At 35.3% G+C, this 26,729-nt stretch overlaps 2 protein-coding genes across 3 annotated transcripts in view; one reads left to right on the top strand and one right to left on the bottom strand.

Annotated features, from left to right (window-relative positions):
* The window catches only part of Gcn5 (Gcn5 acetyltransferase), a 158,942-nt gene extending 144,702 nt beyond the window's left edge, over nucleotides 1-14,240 (bottom strand). The window contains exon 1 of one of the 2 annotated variants that reach the window (XM_081736712.1): nucleotides 13,895-14,240. The gene's annotated coding sequence lies outside the window, so the exon portion shown is untranslated. Of the gene's footprint in view, nucleotides 1-13,666; nucleotides 13,686-13,894 lie in introns of those variants that run through there. The other variant, XM_081736713.1, reaches the window with a different exon arrangement.
* A 198-nt stretch (nucleotides 14,241-14,438) lies between these two features.
* IntS11 (integrator complex subunit 11) overlaps nucleotides 14,439-26,729 on the top strand; it is a 60,138-nt gene continuing 47,847 nt past the window's right edge. Inside the window, exons 1-3 of the mRNA XM_081736714.1 lie at nucleotides 14,439-14,621; nucleotides 21,916-22,013; nucleotides 25,299-25,484. Coding sequence (XP_081592840.1) covers nucleotides 14,594-14,621; nucleotides 21,916-22,013; nucleotides 25,299-25,484 — 312 coding nt within the window. The 5' untranslated portion in view covers nucleotides 14,439-14,593. The remainder of the gene's footprint in view (nucleotides 14,622-21,915; nucleotides 22,014-25,298; nucleotides 25,485-26,729) is intronic.

Below are 26,729 nucleotides of genomic sequence, written 5' to 3'. Positions count from 1 at the left end.
AACGCTTTCAAAGTCTTGACTGGTAGACCCATAGGAAAACGACCATTAGGAAGACGTAGGCGCAGATCGGAGGACAATATTAAGATGGATCTCGCAGAGATAGGAATACAAAGTAGAAACTGGATGCAATTAGCTAAGGATAGAAGTCAGTGGAGAGCTTTTGTGAACGCGGCACTGAACCTCCGGGTTCCATAGGCCATAGAGTTAGTTAGTTAGTTAGTTAGTTAAATGTACACTGCACGGCTAAATGTGAAATATGCTCGGGTTTATTCTAATTATTGGGGGCCAATACAAATCATGAAGGTAAATACGGGCTCCAGAGTAGGGATGACCGGATCCGGATCTGGTTGTATCCGAAGATCCGGATCTGATTGGGTCCGGATCTCGGATCTCGAATTTCGAATCTGAATTCAGATCTCAAACCTCGGATCTGGGTTCGAAATTCAGATCTGGATCCGAAATCCGGATCTCAGATTTTGATTCTTATCCAAACCCACATCCCACCCAAATTGTGATAAAGTTGAATATCTAAAATTCGCCGAAAGTAATTTCACGAAGTCCTGACAGTGAAGAAGAAAACAGAAAATTAAGACGAATATTGACAAGTCTATTTGTCTTCTTCATTCTAGCTACTCTAAAGATGAAATGCTTGCCTTACATTTAAAAAATAAAAAATAAAATAAAAATTTAAAAAAATAAAATAAAAAAAATTTTTAAAAAAACTGATTTGTTCCGGATGACAGTTCGAATGTCGAATCTAGGTCCGCCCGGTTGCAGGAACGAAATGAAATACACACACATGTATGTATATATATATATATATATATATATATATATATTTGAAACCGGAGTACAAAACTCGAACATTTAAAATTCCGCAAGAGACCTGTTTCATTGACAGTTAAAAAAACATAAACAGTTAAGACAAGTATTGACTAGTTTTTACGTATATTTATCTTGCTCAGTCTGCTCAAAATATCAAATGTATACCTTAAAATTAGATTTAATAATTATTTAGTAAATCTCAATATGAGCACCGAGAATAAACTATGAATTTTCGTGCCCCTTATCTAGATTTGAAATTTCAGATTCATACATAGAATCAGGCTAAAAGATAAATATTTGAGATCTGGGCACCGAAACATGTGCTAGTACCAAGATCGTAGCCGTTGTAATGCGAGCGGAAGGCACTTGCACTAATTCCGTATGTACTTTGGGGAACACGAGAAGCTTAAAAAAGATATATATTCTTTTTTAGGGGTAAGTCGCACTTTAACATGACCTTTCATGAGTGTTGTGTTCAAATACGAAAACTGTAATGGCGACTTGTTTGAAATAAAGGCCTTTTCATTTTTAACAATAAAGTTAAGTACTTTCACATTGGGGAAAAATTAGCAAGGCACATTCCACTGATTAGAGTGCTGGTTCTTATGGAAGCTTTCACACTGAACAGAAGATTTCCTCATGTGGGTATCGGATTTCCACAATTCACCTTGCTCAAAGACGTGGTTTATCAGGAGGTCGGCCAAGATTCTTTTGAAATTAGCCTGTAGACTGCTTCTGGTCAAAATTATTCCCATATAACAAGACTAACCATATATATAGTTAAATGAGTTAAAATATCACTAATTGACCTTAAGGGGATAATCGCGATTTAAATATTCGTAAATCAGAAGAGATGTGAAAATTAAGCGTTAAAATTAATCCGATAATTCCGGAATGAAGAGATTTATATGCAACCCAATGATAGCAATAAAATTCCTTATGTAACATTTTCAAAGCTAAGATTAACAGTTATCTTCTTCAAGAGGGTTTACGGCAACACAGAAAATTATAAATCCAATTACTATAAGTAGTACCTCTGACAATCCCGCATTTCACATCACCATCGCCCTTTATCCTGACAAGTGGGCAATTCACTTACCCATAAATGACTTTTCAGGCGTTCCAGTGACATCAATATCTCAGTTTGGGTTTGGGGATCATACTTCAATGAACTTTGGCTATTACCATCAGCAGCTATTAGAGAATCAGAACTTATTCCTGTACTAGATAATGTGGGTAACTATAGTTTTTCGCCTATAGAAGACGAAGAATGTATGGTATTATCGCAGGAAATATTTGAAACATAAGACTTAGATTGTCAGTATTTAGGAACAACTTTTAAAATAATCAGTTACCTTAAATGTGCTACGGCTTAGCCGAGAAAACCCGATAGCCATAGTCGAGTGGTCTGCGGCATTAGGCTGTGGAATGTTTGCTGTGAATGTCTTGGATTCAAATCCCGCTTCGGACCTAAGTGTTTTAAACTGTCCTCGTTTACTTCTATGTCTGTGTGGTGTCATAATGGTTACAGTGTAATCCATGCAAAGCGTTCAACAGGTTAAATAATCTGATAAAAAGCTGTTACCTTTTTATATATTAAAAACAGTGGTTAGCGCGTGCCTTCGGTGCCCGTGGTCATGGGTTCAATTTCCGGAGAGGCACTCAACAATTTCGATGTTGACCCAGCATCGTGAGGATAATTGGGGAGTTATCTTAAGTAAGAGGTAGCGGACACCAATCTAGAAAGCCGGCATTAGGGACTTCGGGTGCCATCCCCACTCTGAACGTAAGCCCGCTGGTAGGAACCAAAGGACTGTCTTGTCAAGAGTAGAGATGCAAAAAAGCCGGCTTTTTTGAATCGATGTTTTTTTTTCACATAAAAAGCCGGTTTTTTTGGGGGGGGAACGAGAATTTTGGAAATTTTGGCTTTTCTTTTTTCATTTTCATGACTTTTCTATCTAAATAGCTTTCTTATAGTATATTCTATAGTTAGATAAGAATTCCATGACCTAAATGCCATATTTCGCTCTGAAATTCAACATCAAGATGGATGGAGCACATGTTTTACGAATTAAAGCTAACATGAAGAATGTAGTATTTGAGGGCAATTTTAGAGGCTATTTAACTTTATTTTAACTTTTGAGTTATCGATATTTTTCTTCTTCTTAGCGCAAAAGTTAAACTTATGTTTTTCAATATATCCGTCAAACCGTACTTCCACATTTCTGTTATACTCCATCTGTGCAACGATTTAGCAATAATTTTCCGGATACAACCTTGAATACTAATTTATGCAAATAATCAGTAGCAGATTTAGAAAAGTACTTTGGGAGGGGTTTCTCTGATTGTTTCGTTTTCTAAAATGTCCTAATTTTATTTGGGAGGAGCTTGAAGTTTATGAGTACAGGCATAACTAATATTTCGTTTCGTTTATATATTTAGCGATAATCTTCCGGATACAACCTTTTACACTTAGAATCAGTGGCGGATTTAGAAAAGTATTTTGGGTGGGGTTTTTCTTACTAATGTTTAGTTTTTCTAAACATTCGTAATTTTTATTTGACGGGAGCTTAAAGTTTATGAGTAAAGGCATAACTAATAGATATTTCGTTTGTTTTAGACATTCCGTAATTTTGAGGAACAGGCTTCAGTCCGAAAGACCGCCCCCCTAACCTTCGCAAAACCATCACTGCTGGTAATTAGTAATAATAACGATTTTAAAACAATAAGAAAGGAAGTCGGCCAATTCACAGTACACGCACTATTTCTACTTCACAGATGGAATGAAGAAGAGCTTTGTCAGAATGGTCGAATGCTGGATTGAATCCCGGACTTCCCGATAGAAGCGCAAAACCTCCACTCAGTATGTTTGTTGTGCAGTTGTATTTGTCTTAACTTAAATATATTCCGTAGACCTGGTTTTTTTTTTTTTTTTTTTTTTTGGGTGGTGGCGGGGGAGAGTTCCGTAATGATATGAAGGGTGTGAATCAAGAACATGGTAACCAACAAATTTTCAATTGCTGAGTTATGCAGCACCAGATAGACAGCAACGCATATCGTTTCGTTTAATCCTCCATCAGTGAGACTGTATGCGATGGTATGCCATACCGCGTCTAGTTTTTCAGTAATGAAAACATACCGTCTCTGGTTTTTCAGTGGTCAAGGCAATATTTAAATAGCCAGTATGTTGAGTCAAAATCATAGTAAAAAAAAAAAAAAAAAAAAAAAATACCGCCTCTGCTTTTTCCCCACTTCGAACACTGTCCTTCATGGATAGTCTTATGTGAAAAATCAGTTTTCCGACTTTCAAAATGGATTGTGCAGCAGAAAATCTCTAATTTCTTAAAATACAAGTAGTAAAATTATTGGTTACCATGTTCTTGCCTCACACCCTTCATATGTTGAATCCTTCTTGTGAAAAATTCAGAAAACTTGAGGACAGAGTAAGGTGTCTTCCATTTCAACTCAGGCAAAAAAAAAAAAAAATAAATAAATAAAATAAATAAATAAATAAAAAATAAAAAATAAGTAAATAAATAAATAAATAAATAAAATAAAATAAAATTGTACCATCACCATCTCAGATATTGTTGAAACTTTTTTTTTATAGCAACTAGACATGTTTTTAAGAGACCCATATTTTTTTGTTTTGTCGAAAAAAATTTTCCCGCCAAGCAATGGGCCATCAAAGACGGGGAGTACAATTTATGAATTGTAGAAGACATGGAAAATGGTCAACTTCGGAGCCTTACCATTCGGCTATGGAGACACGTAGAGTTATAATTCTTGTTGTGGTATGTACATAGAGATATAAATAAATTATATTTTATTATAGTTTGGTTTGCGCATGCGTATCTTTTTGTACATAAATTAACAAATGAACGTCAATTTATCTGAAAAGTCGAAGTTTGCGAATTTTTTTCGAGCACTTCCGGTTCGAATTTTAAAATTCTGTTTTCACGGTTGGTAAGACCTGGTTACCCGCTTTCCGAAAAAAAAAAAAAAAAATGTATCGCTTCTGTGTGCAACCGTTTTGTCGCAAAAAATTCGAGAAATTGTAAAATTTTCAAAAATCGTCATTTTTGGGCGCCATTTTCTCAAAAACACCATCTTTTAAAATTCTGAAATTTTGTCAGATGGTTCAACTTTACATGAATAATAAACACACCAAATACCATTCTCGATCAATGCTTCATGAATTAACTGCAGCCTTTTAAAGTTAGCGAAGTTTCGTTAATTTTGATATCACAGTTAGCAACACTGGGAACAATAAAAGTGCAATGATTTGATGATGTTTGTGATTCACATTCATTAAATAAAGAATAAAAAGTTTTCTTGACTGCTTTTTTATTATTTTCATCAAAAAGGCTCTCTGAAATAGTAAAATGAGCCTCCCCCTACTCCTCCGTCTTTTTAAACCGAAATAATCTGAGGTGGAAATTACGATTACGAAACACTCAAATTTCAAGTTCACTTACTTAAAATGGTCTTCGTAAACAAAATTTCACTGATTTATTATTATTATTAATACTATTATTATTATTTACATGGACCAATCATTTGATTGGTTGGTGTCTTCTTCGCTAATAGCATGTAACCGTGCAGGTGCTCCAGTAGGTGTTGGCTCACTCACAACTCATCCAGTAGTGGATCTACGGGGAAGAAACTTGTTTATTTTATATATAAATAAAACCGATTTCAGAGTTTGGAGCTCTAAAAGTAGCAGTATTACATCCCCTTCTTCCAGAAGTCCGTCCTGGATCCGCCTCTGGGTAGCACATAGTCGATAGTCACAAATGCTGAAGGTCCATGTGGAAGCATAAACAGCACTTCTACTTCACGTAATTCATGATTTATTCATAATATTTCTGCTACGCACCACTGGTTATCATATGTATGTAACAAAGGTTCCTTTTTGCAGATTTCTTAAATCTACAGTTTGAATTGCAGAAGTTCGATTTTGGGGGAAGCATGAAGTTAGTTTATGGTGACCAGTTACTGCCATAAAAACTTCCCCATTTTCCGAAAGCCAAAGATGACTTCGTTGAATACCAGTTACCGGTCGCATACTTTCCCTTTTTTTTCTTCCGGAAGTCGTCGAATTCAGTTCCAGGCAACAAAACGAGGGTAATACCCGGAGTTTGTACCTACACTATACTCACGAATTCTTCTGCGGTTTTAGTGGGGGCGCGGTGGCTCAGTGGTAGAGCGTTCACCTACGGTGCTTGGGGTCCCTGGTTCGATCCAAGCTCGCGCCGTGTAGGCTTTGTGGTGGACAAACACCGTGCTCGTGGGTTTTCTCGGGGTTCTCCCGTTTCCTCCCACTTTCTTCATCCCACTATTTCATTCATTTCTCATAATCACCGTCTTCTTTAGCCTAACCGGCATAAGCATGGGACGTAAAACTTAAAGATTTCATTTCATTTTTATTTCTTCTGCGGTTTTAATACTGTGTATCTGTTTTTGCTTAAGGTTATGCCGCGTTGCCACATTCTTTACACCTCCCCCCCCCCCCACCGTCGCAGAGACCCTTGCATAGCCGATTTCACTGCAAAACCACTGCTTTATCGGACCTGTCTGCATCTCGAACATCTGAAAGCGATTTTTAAAGTGGGATGCAACACCATCAGAAATCACTGACACGGTTTGGGAAATTGTAGACACTTACTTTCTCGTATTCAAACCTTTTTCTATAAAATATATTTTCGCTTTTCTTCGAATATTTTTAGAATGTGGTCTATGGCTATGAGTACATGAGCCAAATCGTGTGTTTTATCGTCGTTTATTACAACAAAACTATCAGTTGTTTCATATTCCGGTGATAACTCTGAATTTCACTTTGCAGAATAACAGTCCAGTTTTCAGCGAAGTCAACATGAAGTAAAATAGAATTTGTATCTTGAAATTTTATACGGTGCTTTTCGGTAGCAATTAATTCTCTTTGGATTTTCTTGATGTAGTCAGGAATTACAATTCTTACAGTTAAACCAGCAATATACGATACGAAAACAGAAAGTGGCACAGTTTTATAACGAGATTATTGTTTTCCCATATGGCATACGTAACACTTTCATTCTCATCAGGATCAATAATTAAAGACTCCACACTTATTCCTTCCACTCCAGGACATTCACTATATTCTTGAAGAAGACAGTTGTCATTTTCTACGGATCATACTACTAAAGGAAAAGGTCACTAATGACAACTTCAATACAGGCTGCACCTTTGATTTGTAGCAACGCAGTACTAGCTAACTTAAAATTTGCACAACACACACACACACATACACACTTCCCTCGCAGGTTGCGGACTGATTCACTTTAGTCGAATACTGTAAAATTCCGAGTGACCCATTCTTATGCTGGGATTGTTCTGTTTAGTCAGTAAATTTCTTTAGAAGGCGTAAGAAAACGTTTCGATTTTTTTTTAACTTGTTGTCCTTTTTCGATCACTGTAATGACATCGCACTTAATTGAGACTTTGTCTGGAGCATTCCAAATCATCACTGAGGTAATAGTTCAGGCTTTCTGTAGATCAGAATTTATTGGATGGCCATTTCAAGTAAACTTAAAATTTGTGTGTTTCGTAATCGTAATTTCCACCTCAGATTATTTCGGTTTAAGAGGGTAGGGTGGCTCAGTGGTAGAGCGTTCACCTCCGGTGCTTGGTGTCCCTGGTTCGATCCCAGCTCGCGCCGTGTGGACTTTGTGGTGGACAAACACCTCTCTCATCATCACCGTCTCCTTTAGCCTAACCGGCATAAACGTGGGACGTAAAACTTAAAGATTTCATTTCATTTTTTTTATTTCGGTTTAAGAAAACGGAAGAGTAGGGGGAGGCTCATTTTACTATTTCAGAGAGCCTTCTTGATCAAAATAATGAAAAAAAAAAAAGTCAAGAAAACCTTTTATTCTTCATTTAATGAATGTGAACCACAAACATCATCAAATCATTGCACTTTTATTGTTCCCAGTGTTGCTAACTGTGACATCAAAGTTAACGAAACTTCGCGAAACTTTAAGAAACTTTAAAAGGTTGCAGTTAATTCATGAAGCATTGGTCGAGAGTGGTATTTGGTGTGTTTATTATTCATGTAATGTTGAACCGTCTGACAAAATTTCAGAATTTTAAAAGATGGTGTTTTCGAGAAAATGGCGCCCAAAAATGGCGATTTTTGAAAATTTTACAATTTCACGAATTTTTTGGACAAAACGGTTGCACACAGAAGCGATACAATTTTTTTTTCGGAAAGCGGGTAACCAGGTCTTACCAACCGTGAAAACAGAATTTTAAAATTCGAACCGGAAGTGCTCGAAAAAAATTCGCAAACTTCGACTTTTCAGATAAATTGACGTTCATTTGTTAATTTATGTACAAAAAGATACGCATGCACAAACCAGACTATAATAAAATATAGTTTATTTATATCCCTATGTACATACCACAACAAGAATTATAACTCTACCTGTCTCCATAGCCAAATGGTGAGGCTCCGAAGTTGACCATTTTCCATGTCTTCTACGATTCATAAATTGTATTCCCCGTCTTTGATGGCCCATTACTTGGCGGGAAATTTTTTTTCGACAAAACAAAAAAATATGGGTCTCTTAGTATCAACAATATCTGAGATGGTGATGGCACATGCTCTGCCTGAATTGAAATGGAAGGCACCGTAAACCGTGATGGTGCTTATATAAAACTGTAGAATTTCAAGAATATACAGAACCAAAAGCTTTAGATGTGCAGCCTTTAAGTGTATCATATAAATAAATCTAAGTATTTCTCTTATGTTTTATTTTAATTTTATTTTGTTTCAAAAAGACGGTATGGAATATTTTTAAGTAAAAATATTACATAGAATTTTGCGTTATTTGTGTATTTTTTAAAGAAGTATTTCCTTCTAGCGTTGGCTGGTTTACATCAGCTGTTTTCTTTTTAAAAATAAAAAGAACGAAAAATGCGAATCTCTGAACTTTATGGCGACGTTTCCACACATCAAATCATCTGCATTAGTTTTATTTCCTTTTCACCTTTTAATCAAGGTGTCCCATGTTCAATTCTCGGTCGAAGCACAACCCTTCTTTCATACCTAAGCAAAGTAGCGGTTCGGATGTAACTTTAAGCGAAAGTCTTCTCCTTGATAAAATCGGTATTACGTAAGGATATTAAGCCTGAACATACGAAACGAAACCAAATTATATATTTCTGCATGCCTGACTGCCTGTTGTTTTATAAAGAAGCCAAGGTTGCTTAAATATAATGACAGAAATTGGCAAAATTTATCGATTGCCTACGTAGATTCCAACATTAGCTTGGATTGGACTTTCAATGATATGTACGTACTAAATTTGTAATTTAATACCTCAGTCTTAGCGTACTGATTATGATACGTTGACCTTTAAATTTTACATGCAAAGCAATAACAGGATTTTTCCATTATTGTTTTACATTTAGAGTAATGACGGGATTTTCCCAATTTAACAAATTTACTGACCGTACTTCTTTAAGCTTATGTGACCTCTTCCAGCTTAACCCCGTTGTTGCATAATAACACCAAGGCGAAACAAACTTATTTCTGTCAATATGTAATATAAATACATAGAGCAAAATATCTAAACCCAAAAAGCTAGTTTAAACCAAAAAAAAAATCCTACTTTAAACTCCCCCAAAAACGGGTTTTTGGCATTTTCAAAAACAACCATGGTTCTTGCCAACCCTGCTTACTTTTGTATATAGGAGGTTAAAAAAATCTTATTATAGACAATGGTTAACCCTTTGGAATTCATAATGTAAATATGTTGAGAAGTAAAATTGTTTGAAATATCTTTTCGAAATTCATGGTTTATTTTCGAGGTTTTTTATTATTATCGGCATCAACCACTAATTAAATGACTTTTTGTGTTATAGAGAAGCGAAACAAAATCTGCTTTATCAATTTAAAGCAGAATTTTGAAAAAAGCCCAAAATTTCCCACGCAAAAAAGCGAAGCTGAAAAAACCGAGTTTTTCCAAAAAAGCCGTTTTTTTCCGAGCCCTTGCACCTCTAGCCAAGAGTTTAGTTTGTTGTAATTATCATAAATGCCTTCTTTATTATTAAATTTTATCCAATATTTTCTTTTAAACTGGCTTGCGAAACTCAGAGCTAGCTACTTGTTTTCTTTTTAATTCATGTTCTAGCACAAGTAATCACTAAGGAAAAACAATCTTTTCAATAAAATTCGTCTCGCGTCTTTCGTAGCTCCATGTTTAGTTATTTTTAGCTTTTTTTTTTTTAAAGTTGAAGGGCGTTTTATCGTTTTTCCCTCATTTTCCCTATATTTTTCTAGTTTTACCTATGTTTCTTTGCACGGACATTGCGCCCATACGCACGTGCTTAGTGTGTTCGTTTACAAAAGCGGGCCATTTTCGTGCCACTATAGAAAGTAAGAGTGCCCTGTATCAGAGAAATATTAATTGATGTATGTAAATGAATATATCTGTAATGAAGTCATAATTACTCATTTTTGCATCGTACATAGTTTCCTCACCCTCATTAATCTCTTCACCCCGCTTCCTGAATTCCAGTTCTAGCATTCTTTCTTGAGCAAAGCCCGTTTGATGGGGGAGTGATGTCTCATGCAGGCTTATTAACTATAATATCAGAAATAAAGAAAATAGGGTTTAATTTGCACTATTTTTAGAACATTATGTTAATTATAAGCTAAATAATAATAATACGGAGCGAGCTTAGGCTAGTTGTTAGGATTCTTGCTTCGCAATTGGGTAATACCGGGTTCGAATTCGGAGACCAGGATCCTGACTGAGGATTTTCCAGGGTTGTTCCTAAGTTATACTGGGCAAATGCTAGGTTAGTACCTTGATCTAAGGCACTGGAGACCTTCTTTCCATTCCTTTTCTAATGTTTTCATCTGTTGATTACTACAGCGTAAAGTGGCCTCTGAGGATGTATCTGGTAGCTTATAGTAAATAAACAATAACGACATAATTTATCTTCACGAAACGTGTGGGTTAATTTAACTACAGCCTTACAATCCCAATAGATAGCTAAAGTTTTAATATCAATTTCCTGACTTTTAAATACTATTTTCATATTGTTTTAGCTTTCAATTTTCTCATGTATGTTCCCACCGAGAATTGAACCTGAGATCACATGAATAAATGCGAATATGTTAAATATTTCTGAACACTTTAATATACAAAATACAAAACGCTTCAGTGATACGATGCATGAATATGTTTAGGGTTACGTCCTGCAATGTACGATTAAAAAAACCTGGGGGGTGAAGAAAAAATAACAGAAATTTCTTTTATATTTACTCCTTCAACAAACTCCCGACCTCAGAAGGGCAAGAAATAAGTTAGGTAATAAAGTCATACAACGAACACTTTTATTAATACTAATGATACTATACAACCATATCGCTCTCCTGAAATTCTCCTGTGTATGTTTAAAAATCTACTGTTGTTCCACGCCAACTAGTCTATATTTTTTGTTGTACCTTCGAAGTGAAAGATATTCATTATTACATTTGTTGGACTCTAATGCGTCAGAAACCCTGCAATTAGAAGGGCCTTATCTAAAAGATATTTCATTTGTATATAAGAAAATAGTAAAGTTTATTTTCTAAGAATAAAATAAATATTTTCAATGTGAAGCTAACATTAAGTTTTGAAGAGGAGCTAAACAGAAGAATTTGTTACCATTTACATCAATTTTCAGACAATTCACTATACTCTGAAATGGGAATAACTCAAACTTGGAAAAGAGACTTCGACAGAAAGTGCAACATGTAAATATTGCAAGGTTAAAATAAAATAAAGAACAAGGGTAACACAAACATGTTATGGAAACATTTAAAAGCACAGCAACCTACTATATTAGTGAATCTGATTTTTTTATTTTTTTTTTATTTTACGAATTTTAGATATTTAATTTTATTATCACAATTTCAGATAATTTCAGATGTAAGTTTGGATACGAATCAAGATCTGAGATTCGAATTTCGGATCCAGATCCGAGATGCGGATCTGAGGTTTGGATCCGAATCCGGATCCGAAAATTTTTGACCATCCCTACTTCAGAGCCAAGTACCTTCTTTTTGTCTAACTTGTGATAAAGATAGAAAACAATGAGCCCTGCGGTGCTTCTAACCCCCTTCGCTCGCTCAACTGTATTTTGTAAAGTAAGTAATTCTGGCCCCCGTAATTAGAATTTATGGTAAGTCTTTACTTTGACTCCAACTGTGACTTTAATCGGTTCTTATAGGTTCAGTTACTTCCTGGAACTGTTTGTGCGTGAGTCACTTGTTAGAACTGTTCGTGCCTTTGGTGTGACGTCTTAGTTCATATTTTTCCCACTAGGTGTCTGTGTAGTCATATGGTAGTTGGTTAGTGTGATGTCACATGTTCTGTGTGATGTATGTGTGTGCTGCTGTTTGTGGCATGCGGGAAGCGCGTAATTGAATTGGTTGAATTGAGTTAGAGAAAACCTATCATAGTTGTGGTCTAAACTGAAGATATTTTCGACGTATTGTAAAAGTGGGCGTTTATTGGTTTCTTGTTTGTAATAATAGCAAGTGTGCTCGGTTTAATAAAACGACGTGTGTGCGGAAAGGAACATTTTTCAGTAATGTTGAGTATTGTGCATGTGTTCTTGGTATCTTATTTTTTCGTGTGTGGAATCAGCAGTTATGAGTTCATTATTCATGAGTGTTCTCCTATGGCGAAATGGTGAGTGTTTTCTTTTTTTAATTCATATTATTTTTATTCTTGATTTGTTTCGCATTTAAGTATTAGGCAAAGTATTTGGTTTGCTGCTGCTTGTCCTATTGTCTTGTTGAGATGTAATTTTTTTTCTTTGTCATGCACTGATTTATGATTAGAGACGTGTTTTTTTTTTTTTTTTAATTTTTCCCTTCTTATCTTAGCTTTATAGTAGTGGTGTGATTATTATTATTTTGGATGTTTTTATGGTACTTGAGCGGGGGGTTTGGGGGGCGGTAGGCCCCCGTTTAGATCTGAAAATTCATAGTCACCGCTTCACCTGAATTGATGTGTAGTAACATTGTGGCCCTTGTACTTATAGTATAATATTAACATCGTACATTACTTTCACTGTGTTAGTAATTGTAATCGATTCATGTGATCCGGTTCCGGGAGCAGTTTAGGAATGATTCCTAAACTGCTCCTGGAATCGGATCACATGAATCGGTTGAAGTCACTGTTTGGCTCAAAGTAAAAATTTGCCGAATTTATCCTTATGCTCTATCAGTACTTCCCCATGCAACAACTATACGCTGCCATAATAATTTCTGTGCGAGGGTTGTTTACATAAAATTTGTACTACTTGCAGTGTTATAATCACAGCAAGAACTCGGTCATTCGCTCATAAACATTACACTACACATAAACAACATTCTAGTTGTCTAAAATTCACATCTATATAGTTTTGTAATATATTAATGTTACTGTGTTATAAATTGTTACAAATCACTGATTACACTTTTCTACTAGAACTTCGTTCGTTCGTCCATACATCGTACGAGTTTTTATTATTATTATTATTCATTTACGGCACAGATCTTGCGCTACTAGAACTTGCACAACCAATAGTAATAGTACTAGAACTTCCTTCGCTAGCTGTCAGTAGCTCAGCTATATTTTGTAAAGTAACACACTGTAAATCTTATATGTGCAAGATTGAGGGAGATACTAAATATCAGCCGTAAACATTTACGACATTATAAACAAACACGATAAATCTGTAATAGTGATGAGACAACTTTAGTACTCATTCTATTCTGAAATTTGAACAGAAACATTATAACTTATCCCCCACTCACTTAAAATTTTATTAGTAAATATACGCGGAACCAATAGTAGCATAGCTTCTAACTCCCTTCGCTAGCTGTCACTAGCTCAGCTATATATTTTGTAAAGTAAGTAACACACTGTAAATCTTATATGTGCAAGATTGAGGGAGATACTAAATATGAGCCGTAAACATTTACGACGTTATAAACAAATCTGTAATAAATCTGTAATAGTGATGAGATAACTTTAATACTCACATTTTATTCTGAAATTTGAACAGAAACACTATAACTTATCCCCCACTCACTTAAAATTTTATTAGTAAATATACGCGGGGATAACGAGCTTCCGGTTGCAATAGCAATCACCTGTTGTCCTGTAGAAACCAGTTGAACCGAGATCTACTTTCATGCTTCTCGGATCTTTAATTATATGAAGAATATTTTTAAAACTTTTGCAAAAAATTTTTTACTATTCTTTCCTTGTACGTATATAAGCACAATAACATTATAAATTACGCAAACCTGCACGCATATATAGAATAACATTTTATCACTGTATTTTAGTTCTCTTCGACCACAGTATTCGTCAATCCCTTATGTTCCGATATCGGTTTTAGCCCATTCTATAAATGTTACTGTAATGGAAAATACCTATTAGTAATCTAATTTGTGTAATAATTAGTATTATCTTTCAAACTAAATATCTTTCAAATAGTCAAATTTGAATATTAATCAAATAATAACTGAGATGTAAGTAAGGTACTCAGAGGACAATTTTCAATTAAACTGAATATTCTGTGTATGTTTGCATTTAAAAAAAGAAGAAGAACATTAAAAAAGATGTAATCAACTAAACTTTCCGAAAAGAGGAATGGGTTCTCACTGAAAGTAAAAACGTATTAAGATACACAATATTTAATTCGCTGCTTGTTTTGTTATATGTACTACTAGAAAATGCCGGATATCAAAATAACACCTTTGGGTAAGTAATACAGTATTAGATACCTTATGGTTAAGGGATGAATCCGCTTTGCATTTAATAATTTCGCAGTTAAATATAACTTTTCTTTCCCTTGTGCAAGTAAATTTTTGGAACACGACTCGAAATAATTGTTGAAAAATTCTACTAATTTCCTTCTTAGTGTTCTCCAAAACAGTGGTGTCCGACATGACATTACCGGTACCCCACGGTAGATAAAATTAAAGGGGACCACTAAAAGTAATTGTTAAAAACAACAATTCTTTTACGATTTGCGCATAAATACAACGTCCGGACATATGGCATAGCGTAAGAAACAAACTAACTTGTGCTAGTTCGCCACTGAAAAGCACAAATCATTCTGATCCAGTCAAGGCAGGGCGAAGCTGGTGAGTTTTTGCTAGGGTGCGTCCAAAGGGAGCGTTAGCCTTAGCGACGGTAGGTATATGCATAATCGAGGGTAGTGAAAACAAGTGGAGTTTGGCAGTGATACGAGTTCAATAGCACGTGTTAGGGTTTCACACTGATAACGTTCTACTTAAAACACATATTCTATACACTTTACAGAAATAAACCGCCAGTGTAAAATAGTATCTAATATAGTCATTTTTCATATACACTCACTTATTTTATATACTGTAAAGGACTTATAATAATTTTACACTATAAATTCTATACTTATAAACCTAAAATACAATGGTATTGCTTTCGGCCTATGTTTAGCAGAAGGGGTCCAGCTCTTTTGTCTAAAAAATGTTACTATTTTGGTAATTTCTGTTCACGTTCGGTTAGTTTAGGGTAGGATTGGTTAGTTTAAGTTAGGTTAGGCAGGTTTAGGTTACGTTAGGTTAGTTTAGTTTATGTTAAATTAGTATAAGAGTCCCGCATAATTTTCCAAAAAATGATAGAATTTCGCTTATTTCTACTAATATTATGTTAGTTTAGGTTAGTCCAGGTTAACTTACGTTAGTTTATGTTAGGTTATGTTAGATTTGGTTACGTTATGTTACGTCTAAGTACTTGCATCACTCATTTCTCTTGTAAATTTTGTGTTTTTTACGTGCTTCTGGACCCCTTGTACTAAACATACTCCTTGCTTTCTATTCTGTCACTTACAGAAATTTCTCCCTCATAAATATGTCTTTCTGTGCAGAGTATTGAATTTTATCTGTAAATTTTGCAAAATGTATATTCCAAAACTTGACCAGCACTTTCAGTATTTTGGAGCACAAATTAAGCGCTGTGTTTTATTAATATCATATTCATTACGGGTTAAATTCCAAAGTTGGGCGTCCGTTTCCAGCAAAATTTTTAAAATTTACAGGAGAGATATGGATAATTTGATCGTTTGTGTGCTTGATAATATTTAAGAGTCTCGAAAAATCTGTTTATTTGTTATATATAAGCGGTTATAAACATGGGACTATACGGCGAGCGGAGGGAACTACTTGGCGCAAGGTAACCGAACAGTTGCATTGTGGGAAAGAAACGAGCATTTATTTTATCAAAATGGCGAATGTACAAGGGCAATAAACTAACAGTTTTAACATTTGTGAAGCAATACGTTGATAACGAGCAAAATCTTTTAAAAGTTTGTGAAGAGCACGGATTAATGAACCTAATAACAAATTGCAGAAAGTGTGGAAAGGAGATAACAGCGAAAAATCGTGGCGAAAGCGGACGCCCAAATTCGGAATGCGCCTTAATTACAGTGCGCAAGTAGTAGATCTTCGAAATCTGTCATAGTGTAGAGAGTTGATTAGATATCATTTATAAGCTTTTTGCCAGATTTTTTTTTTTTTTTTGCCTTATACTTGTATTTTTAATATAAATGTACGTATGTAATTCATACTAACAAAATATAATAGAGCAGGTGCTAATCAAGTTTAAGCACTCGACGTTTTTCAAAATTTACAGGTAAATTTCAGTACTTTGCATGGAAAGATACATTTATAAGAAATACATTTCTGCAGACGGCAGAATTAAATACGTAGTAAGTAATACAAATGTATTTTATGTTTACAACTCATAAAAGTGTATAAGTCAAAAAGGGTAAAATGCTTTTTCAGGTCAGCCATCCTGTATGAGATTTTCCTCATTAACACCAGGCAAATGCTGGGATGGTACCTAACATGTAGGTCCCAGGACGCTTCTTTCCTCGGGAGCGCGTTGGCTCAGTGGTAGAGCGTTCAACTTCGGTGCTTGGGGTCCCTAGTTCGATTCCAGCTCGCGCCGTGTAAACTTTGTGCTTTGTGCTCGTGCGTTTTCTCGGAGTTCTCCCGTTTCCACCCACTTTCTTCATTCCACCATTTCATTCATTTCTCGTCATCACCGTCCCCTTTAGCCTAACCTCCATAAACGTGGGACGTAAAACCTAAAGATTTCATTTCATTTTTTCCCGCTTCCTTCCTTACCTTTCCTTAGATAGTGTGCTCGCTGAGGGATGTCATCCCTCATGCGTGACGGGCTAACATGGCCATAGACGCCGAAAGCCCAGAAATATAAATTCTAAATCATTAATCCCTTTGTGTTTACAAGTGTAGGTTTACTAGTCTAAAATCATCACAAATGTTTACTACAAGTGCATATGAAAGATTACTCTAGCAGATATTATTTCCGCTGGCAAAATATTTCTTCATACAATTTCTGTACAATAGAGCTGTATTTTATGTTTACACTTCTAGCGACGCGCCTTTTACCTTGGACACGCTATCGCGCGGGCCCGCCAGTTTCGTCCTGTTACGACTCATGTTAGCATTTGTATTTTCTAGTTATCAATTAATAGGGATTAGTTTGTGTTTTTTGCAGTGGAATTTTTATGGCATATGTCCAGATGCTGTGTTTATGCTGAAATCGGTAAAAATTCGTGTAATTTTTCAACAGTGACTTCTAGTGGCCCCCTTAAATTTCATTTATGCTAAGTGGGTCAAGAAGGAAATTAATGAAAGAATTTTAATTTTTCAGCAATCGAGTGGTGTGCCTAAACTTGACGTGGTACAGAATAATAATAGGAATCCTTTTTGAATATAAAAAAATAATTCACAGAGAATGAGTAATATTTAAGTAACTCATTTAGGTAGGCGGAGGTCGTTTAACTTATCTGTGAACATAGAGACAACGGTAAATAATATGCATTATTGCTATTCAGTTGTAATGCAAAACTATCTTGCAATGACCACCTAGCGTAGCTTTGTGCGTACTTTTCCTATTTGTCTCTGTACGTATTTGTCATAGTCGCTGACGCGTCCGCTCCCTTACGACTCATCCTTCAGCTTCTTCCAGCCTCAAACCGGAATAGTTAGCTTGTAGTGACTACCAAGCACAGTTTAAATTTTTTCTCACGATTATCTTTTAATGGGATGTAAGCTTCAGGAATATTATAAATCTGTAAACAATGAGAAAGTGCCTTGAAAAATAAGTCCTGAAAGCATTAGCAGATAATTATTGAAACAATTGTAATTTTTCAACAATTATTGGTGCTGCTCCTCAACTTCATCTGTATCAAGTTGGGTATCGGCGTGCACCAACAAAAGACGAGGATAGAAGATATTATTTCTATGAAGAAATGTCACTCTTACTCTTATATAAATTTTAGCCTGTATTCTTAATCTGTATAGAAGTCTATATACAGTACCGGCAAAAAAAATCTTCACAACTACTAAATGGTAACATTCAAGTATTTTATTTTGAGTTCTTCGTTGCAGTTCGTATTTTGGCATGTCACCTTTATATTTTGTCACCATTTGCAGCCGTTTTGGCATTGATTCAGCAAGGCAGGGAAAGTAGGTGGAGTCCGTGGTTATCCATAGTGTTTTCAGCTCCCTTTTTAGATCATTGATGTTGCTGGGTCGAATGTCATACATTCTGTTTTTCATGAAATTCCAGTCATTTTCTACAGGGTTAAGATCTGGAAAATTACTTCGACACTATAAAACCTTAATGTTATGACCATTGAGAAATTCGGTCACGGCTTTTGATAAATAAATCACATTGATGAATGATAAATAATTAAGCAAATGTTCCAATAAATTAACGTAATTCCGTGCTATCACAGTCTCATTCTTAGGAAGGAAGTACAAACTTTCCGTGTTCATGCTTCCACTGAATGTGCACCATACCATCACACTGGTAGGGCTGTGATGGTGTGTAATCTTACCTCATATGTTGGGTCATACCGTGACGCGGTACATTGACAATCTTCGAGCTTCTGACCAACCTGGAAGGTTCTCATTATTAAACGTGACTTACATCCACTGTTCAATGTCCAATTTTTATATTTCTTACAGAAGTCAAACCTTACTTTTTTAATTGTTCTGTGAGCAGAGGCTTTTTTGTGGTACGGCAACTCGACAGACTCAGATTTTTCTGCAGGCAATGACGAATTGTCCAATAACGACGTTATAAAGGAGCTCAGGGTGATTGTTTTTGAGCTCTATGAAGGATTTGTCATCACTTCAAGCTTCAGAAGCTTCTTTGTCCTTCATGAGTTATTTTGCGCCAGAGCCTGACTTCCTCTGGGATACCGACCCGGAGGTAATAACGACATTGACCGCTTCAATTGATAAATTGTCTCTCTTGACACGTCGGCTATAGCAGTGGCCGGCTTCCTTAGTTTTAACAGAGTCAAGGTAAGGTATTTCTCCTTAATTTTAATCTTATTATAGCCCATTGTGCGCAATACGAGTAAAGGTGTGAGACCTCAAACTTTCAAGAGGAAAAGAAACACTGGCCTGCCGGAGCAACGTACTTTCTACTTCGATGTAAAAGCCCACGAGCCTTATTGACTTTTGGCTGAGTGGGTGAAAGTCGCCTGAGAGTCGCTAGTGTCGTACATGATCACTACGCTTCTTCCACACTTTTATAGCGGGAGTGGCAAGTAAAATAATGACTCGGATTTTATATGTAAAAGTTTTTTGGCGTACAACTGTAAAGATTTTTTTGCCGCCACTGTATATAGACTTCTATATAGATAGATCGGCATATAGGCAACAACATTTGCAAAATTTACAGACTTAACCTATTACATCACAGAAGAAGATCCTTCTGATATGGTCGAGTGATCTAGGGCAATGATATTCAATCTGGGCTGCGCGTACTCTTGGGATATATATATATATATATATATATATATATATATATATATATAAATTAAAAGCCACGTCTTATTAACAAGTCAGAAACGTTTGAGTTCATATGAAGGACATTCAAAAAAAAATTAGCACTGAGCCCGTTTCTTAGGTCACACAGGCATGAAGAGTTGCGCACATGTTGACATATTCATTATTCGTTGTGAAAAATTAGAGCCAGCACTCTTTTGCTTCCTTTTTAGGTGAATCCATATGAAACAGCGTGCTTCATTCAAGTAAGGTGACTATTCTTGAACAGTGGGCGGTAACAAAGTTTTTATTTGGAAGAGGTTATTTTACACTAAAATACGCGAACGTCTGCAGAAGATTTATAAAGACTGCTCTACACTGGGCATCAGTTTGTAAAGGGCAGGTGAATTCTAGCAAGGTCGGGCGAGCGGTGATGGTGGTGACCCAGTAGTAGACGACCAGTAACCGCTCACAATGAAGAAATGTTTGACAAAGTTGAGAAAATTGTAATAGGAAACCGCAGAATAATTATTCAGCAGTTCGTATACATTTTGGATATCAGTGCTGGGTGCTGACTTAATGAATAATTACGACTCTCCCAAGTCTCAGCACGTTTGGTCTCCAGAATGTTGACAGATGCCACAAACAGGCAATGCACAACATCTGTATTCAACTTTCGATACACTGTGCTCCAGATGAAGAGGCCCTTTTCCACCAGACTGTGACTTGTGATGAAACATAGGTTCAATACTATGATTCAGATACAAAGAAAGCGAGCAAAGAATGGAAACACGGCCACGTAAGGAATTCAAAATTACCCCGTCTCGCAGAAGCTTCTTTTAGTTTTTTTAGGATGCCAGGGAAATCCTGTTGATAGATTTACTAAAAAAGGGACACACCATTACAGAAGAATAATACAGTAATCTTTTGGTCAAGTTGGTAAATATCAGGTCTAAGAGAAAAGAAACACTGAGTCGAGGTGTTCTGCAGGATGATGATGCATCGCTCCACAAGTGTAAATTTTGGAGTTTGAACCAGATCTATATCCACCCTACTTTCAGCACCGTCCGACTTTCATCTGTTTGGAAAAGTGAAAGACAAACTTCACGAAAAGTATATTTTTCTGAAGATAATGAATGGAAACTTAAAGGAAAACCCTTTTTAATGTGCAAAATGACGAGTTTTACCAAAGATGGATATTCAACCTGAGGCACAGATGGAAGAAGTGTGTCACAGTGTGGGTGTGAAGACTACATAGATACGTAACTACATGCATAATAAGTTTCATCTTCGTAAAACCTATCAGAACTTATTGAATGGAAAACTTTTTTTTTTATTTCTCTGGTAATATAATATTGATTCCATGATAATGCAACATAGCTTCATCAAATTTATAGCATGATTCTTCTATTTATAGTAAAAGTGGGTTTATTTAATTAAATAGTGGTAAATTTTATAATTTATTTCTGATACAGTTACCTGTAGTTAAAATTAAAGATAGCTTAAATCCATGAGTATACGCTTGAATGAAAAAGTGTCTGTAGGAATGCGCGAAAGAAAAGGTTGAATACCACAGACCTAAGTCATTAGGCTTGGCGATTTAGCCTTTTACTAGAAAGAATTTAGTTTCTCGTTATATGAGGTTATGTTATGTAATACCCTTCACTTATCAATAGAACAAAATATTGTCTATGTTATACCCGATACCATGATACAAGTTTTTGTATATACTAGTAAACTTATAGTTTGAATTACTCTGTCTTCTTTTGGTGGCTGTTTATTTTAAGTTGAATTAATCTCTTCCCTTCTGAACACACTATCACCCAAACGTTCAAAACATTTATCTTTATAAAAAAAAAAATAATAATAAAAAAAAAGTGTCGAAACTAATTGATTTAATATGATGAATAATTAATATTCATGAAAGAACCTTACACCAAAGCGACCTAAAATTATTTAATTTTAAACATTTCGGCGAAAAGTTCTTGCCTTCTTCAGCACATACCTTTTCAGAAAACTAACGTTGTGTATAGTATTGCTGAAGAAGGCAATAACTTTTTCTGTCGAAACGTTCACAATTATGTAATTTTAGGTGCATTTGGGGTAAGCACTTAGTAGTAGGTCTTTCTCCTCCCACTCATGTGTGTATGTATGTGTTGTTTTCCATAAAGGAAATAATTCAAATAATTCTTCTGGCTCAGGTGCTGGTCAGGATGTTGGGCGTAGTTGTATCCTGCTGTCGATGGGCGGAAAACACATAATGCTCGACTGTGGTATGCATATGGGATACAACGATGAGGTACGTGTAAAGTTTATTATAATTTACAGATAAACTAACTAGTAGGATCCGTTAAACTTCTATGTATACTAATATTATGAAGGAATAAAATTCCTTTGCTTATGCTAGTCTCAAAAATTACTCAACCGATTGTTATAATTCTGTCACCATTGAAATATAGACTTTCTCTGAATGTTTATAGAACATAAAGAAATACATTAGCATAGTAAAGAATTTTACTGACCTTTTTTATATTCCTAAACACATGAGTGTTGTTTCATAAGTATAACTTGATTACTCCGAATTTTCATTACTTCTTTTTAGTTCAAATTTTGTATACTATACGAGAAACCTGTAAAGCACCAATACGAAAAATGAGACGATATGTTTGCATTGAGCCCACATTGTTTTCCGAGATATGATATGTTCAGTGCAATGGACTCTGTTACAAGAATACTCGTAGTAAAAGCTACTATCACGGATAACATACATTATTAGAAAATAATAGGGTAACAGTTAGTAATGTGCACTTAACCTTGTACATAGTGATGTGCTTGTGGGATGTTGTTTAAGGTAATGCGTCTCTGTAAATAAGGCTCTATAACCACTACATCTTATTGGCACTACGTTCATGTAATTTCACTATAGCCTCTAGTGTTACTGCAATGGCATGTGACAAACATTACATAGCTTTTCAAACATTATAAGCTTTAGTTTATCTTTCCTCTAAGACTGGATACTTGCTAAAAACATCTGAAACATCGACAACCTGTGAAATAATATTTGTTTGCTGAGAGACGTCAGTAAATTTATTAATTATTTCACCGAATGGTTCATCATGCATTGATTGCAGCAAGCTAGTCTGTATCCTAAAAGTTAAAGCAAGGTATAGAAAAACGATAGTCTCTTTTTGTTGAGTTCTTTTCTTCTCATTGCATTAGCGGTTCATGTGGGGTCTCCATAAATCGTTTATACACATAACTAATAGCATTATAACTGGTGATGTTCAATAAACTCTAAAGGTACTCGCTTTTGCTCATATATGCGGCTGAAAGAACATTCAAGATGCCAAAAACAAAGATGACCGAACATCTGACCTTTTAAAACAGCTGAAAAACACAAAATATAACATCGATAAAATTAAATTGATCCGAAAAAATTTTTCCCTCATAGAAATGGGGACATACGAGATTTATTTCATTGGGACGAGAGAACCATTTTTTTTCCCCCACAACTTAGACTAACACTATTGACATCTTTACCGTCATTGTTAAACACTGAAGAACAACATTTTGAGATGTGTATTCTGTGGAGCAGCTAGGTACCTCATTTCTGAATGTAAATATTTAATTTTCATACACCATATTTCTACTAAATGCCTTTCCTTACCTTAGCCTTGATAATGCTGACAGCTGCATGCGAACATTCGTCGTTTAATATAATTTTATAAAGTATAAATAGTACTGTAATTTGTAGGAGCAAAGATGGGCACTTTTTGGGTTTATTAATAACAGTTCTTTTCAGGCGGCTTACATTACAATGGTAATGTTCAGAGTGTACAGAATGATTTTTGCTCTGCTTTGGTAAATCCGTTCCGTTTATTTTGCAGATGTTTTTATTTTTCTTTCTTCTGTCTTTATCTTCTGTTACCAAGATTCTACAAGTGGTTGAAAGCTTTGAAGTACAAGTGTTATTTAGGAGTTGGTAAAATTATAATTAGAATTCTTGAGCGTGTCAATAAAGTGTCCAAAGATTATATGCTTCTTTTGAACATCGCATCCAAGGCATGAAATTTGATAAATGGAAGCTTTTTTTAATCCGAGTGTAGAAATCTGTCATTTACTTTACAAATTCAATATGGAGGTTGCAGAGAAGCATCATCCAATGTGACTGACTAATGAATTGATTGTGCTACTCGGAGAAACAGTGAGATGTATATTAATTATTTAAATAAGAAAATGCAGTTTTTACCGAAAACATTCAGTGATTTGCAATACTTGCACATGGTTTCTGAATAATGTTGAAAGATTTGCTGCGAAACAAATTATTTAGTTTAAATAATCACAATTAATTTTTTTAATACACAACGATTTACATCTAAGAATCGTATAAATAGTGTAACAATTTTCTATGTATTAGTGTAAATTAATATTTGTTGTCATGCATTTGCATCCGTTAGTGATTTTTTTTTTTTTTTTTTTTTTTTTTTATGTATTTATTTAAGTGCACAGGAGAAGAACATCGACTTTTAACATGAAATTTAAAGAAGTAAGAATTTTGAAGATTCAGTTTCTTGCTAATTGTCAGAATTAGCCAGTTGAAAGATTTCTATACCAGGTTATTTGTTTAGGATCGAAACTTTGAACACTGGTATTAGAACCGGATTTAGTTTTGATGAGGCCCTAAGTTATTGAAGGTAATGGGACCCTTTATATGTCTCCAGCTCCTTTGTCAATGACAAATTGTTTGCACTGTAGTGTGCAACTGCATGCTACATGTTGTTGCCACGCAACTAGTCCATGAAGCACGTAGGCACCTTATGTGCAAAGATGAGAAAACTAGTGATATTTATGGAAACAGGCTAGCAAGAGGAGCTCCATTACTTACATCATAGAAGCCTACACAACACAAAATACTGTTGATGTATACATTTTATTTTATCTGTTTTTTATCTCATATTTTGGAAGTGTACATCTAGTTTTTTCTGTAAATTTTTGGGGCCCCTAAGAGAGTTCGGCCGTAAGCTATAGCTTGTCTAACTTACCGGCACTGACATGCATAGAGGAAGAATACTCGGAAACTTTACGCAAGTATTGCGAATTGTTGAATATTTTCGGTAAGAAGGTTTCGTACTTTCTTTTTTAAAATAAAAATAATTATTTGCCTAAGATAGTTGCCTTTTTTAATTAATTTATTTTTTTTATCTATTTATTGCTTAGGAAGATGATACAAGTGATAGATGATGTGTGATTCCTGTATACATATTTTATACAGGAAATACACGTTTTAAATTTAAATTTACGTTTTCGTTCCTTTCATGTGCTCCAAAATTGATAATTAATGTGTTCGGTAATTATCAGTTTTGGAACATATGGAAGGTAAATTTAAATGGAGAATAAATTATTTTAGCCATATGTCTGTTTTGTATCGTTTGAGTGTTTAGCTATGGTGAATTAAGATAATTCCAATACAATAGTTTTTGGTATCGACTTTGTATTTAGTAATGTTAAGCTTCAGACCCAGTAGGCTGATGATTGTGTGCTGTTGTTTTCATTGTTTTAAATTCTTTTTCTCTTTCTTTTTTAGAGAAAATTTCCAGATTTTACATATATTGCACCAGAAGGGCCCATAACAAATTACTTGGATTGCGTCATTATTTCTCATTTCCATTTGGATCATTGTGGAGCATTACCGTACTTAACTGAAATGTTTGGTTATGCTGGACCTATTTATATGACCCATCCAACGAAAGCAATTGCACCAATTCTTTTGGTAAGTTTTATGGTTTTAAGGTGTTGCTTATAAACAATAATTCTGGTATTGTTAAGTAGTTCAGGATTGGCACTAGCTAATTTAGGCAGATCATTACAAAGGCGGTTTTTTTTCGATTACCACAATAGCTCAGTGGTAGACCTACACTTGTAGGCCACGGGTCTCCAGTCATAGGTGAAATAGTTTGTGTGTGTGTGTAGGTGAAATTTCTTGAGATATATCTGTTTTCTCCCACCTGCATATTTTGCCTATTGAACTATTTCAGCATCGCTTATTATCTTCTTTCACACTCGCTTTCCTCCTATACATCTCAAAGTAAAAATAATCTCTCGTTTTCCCCTCAATAAGTATGGTTCATCTTAAAATAATATTTGATTATTTGTTGGCAATTTTGACTAATCTAAATGAATTATATATTGGGTAGTGCAAGAGTTCTACCCGTTCTTCGCCTGATTAGTTAGATTTGTGAACAATACAAAACTCGAACTTATTTAGGAGGGTGCATAATCGCCTTCATTGTGGATGGTCTATTACCGTCTTGCTGGTAGGAGATAAATCTCATGCCGATAAAAATTTCTGAGACGTACACTCGCAGAACTGCTGTAAGACAATTTTTAATAGCCTTCACATTATTAAAAATTTTCGGAGCGAAGTAGTTCTGTAACACAGAAAACGGTGATAATCTATAGGGGCCAAATCAGGATAGTAGGTTTAGGTAAAACCATCGAAATCAACAGCACGCTAGGCTTTATTATGGGATAATGCTACCGGTATCTTGGCGATTCGCGAAGACTGCCGCTTCGAGCTTAATGCAGATCTCAGTCTGTTGCACTGTTCACCGTAAAAGATAGTATTAATAGTATGATTAGAATCCAGTACCTCGCACTGAGTTTTTTCTTGGGCATCCCACCACACAGTTAACAGCGCCCTCTTTGATTGAATAACTGGTTTGGACGTCAGTACCGGAATTTTCCAAGCGTTACGGTTCTGCAACGCTTACGTTTCAATACATGACTCACTTGTCATTGCCTGTGTCAATGGAGGAAAGAACTGGTCATTTGTGTATCGGGAGAGAATAAACAACACGGGTCGTGATTCGTTCGTCTCGTTGATTTGAGCAGTTTTGCGATCGTTTCCTGTAATTCCTCTTCGGTTGACCTCTAGCTGTTTCTTATAGTGTGGTGAAGAACTGCTGGACTCCAGATTGTGGTTAGCTTTTTGTCTTCGTCCCTGAATTTTCGAAAT

Source organism: Thermobia domestica, chromosome 13, assembly GCF_964235325.1.
Source record: "Thermobia domestica chromosome 13, izTheDome1.hap1.1, whole genome shotgun sequence".
NCBI classification, from domain to species: domain Eukaryota; kingdom Metazoa; phylum Arthropoda; class Insecta; order Zygentoma; family Lepismatidae; genus Thermobia; species Thermobia domestica.
The sequence above is the reverse complement of the archived record's forward strand: the minus strand, read 5'-3'. Positions and strand labels throughout refer to the sequence as shown.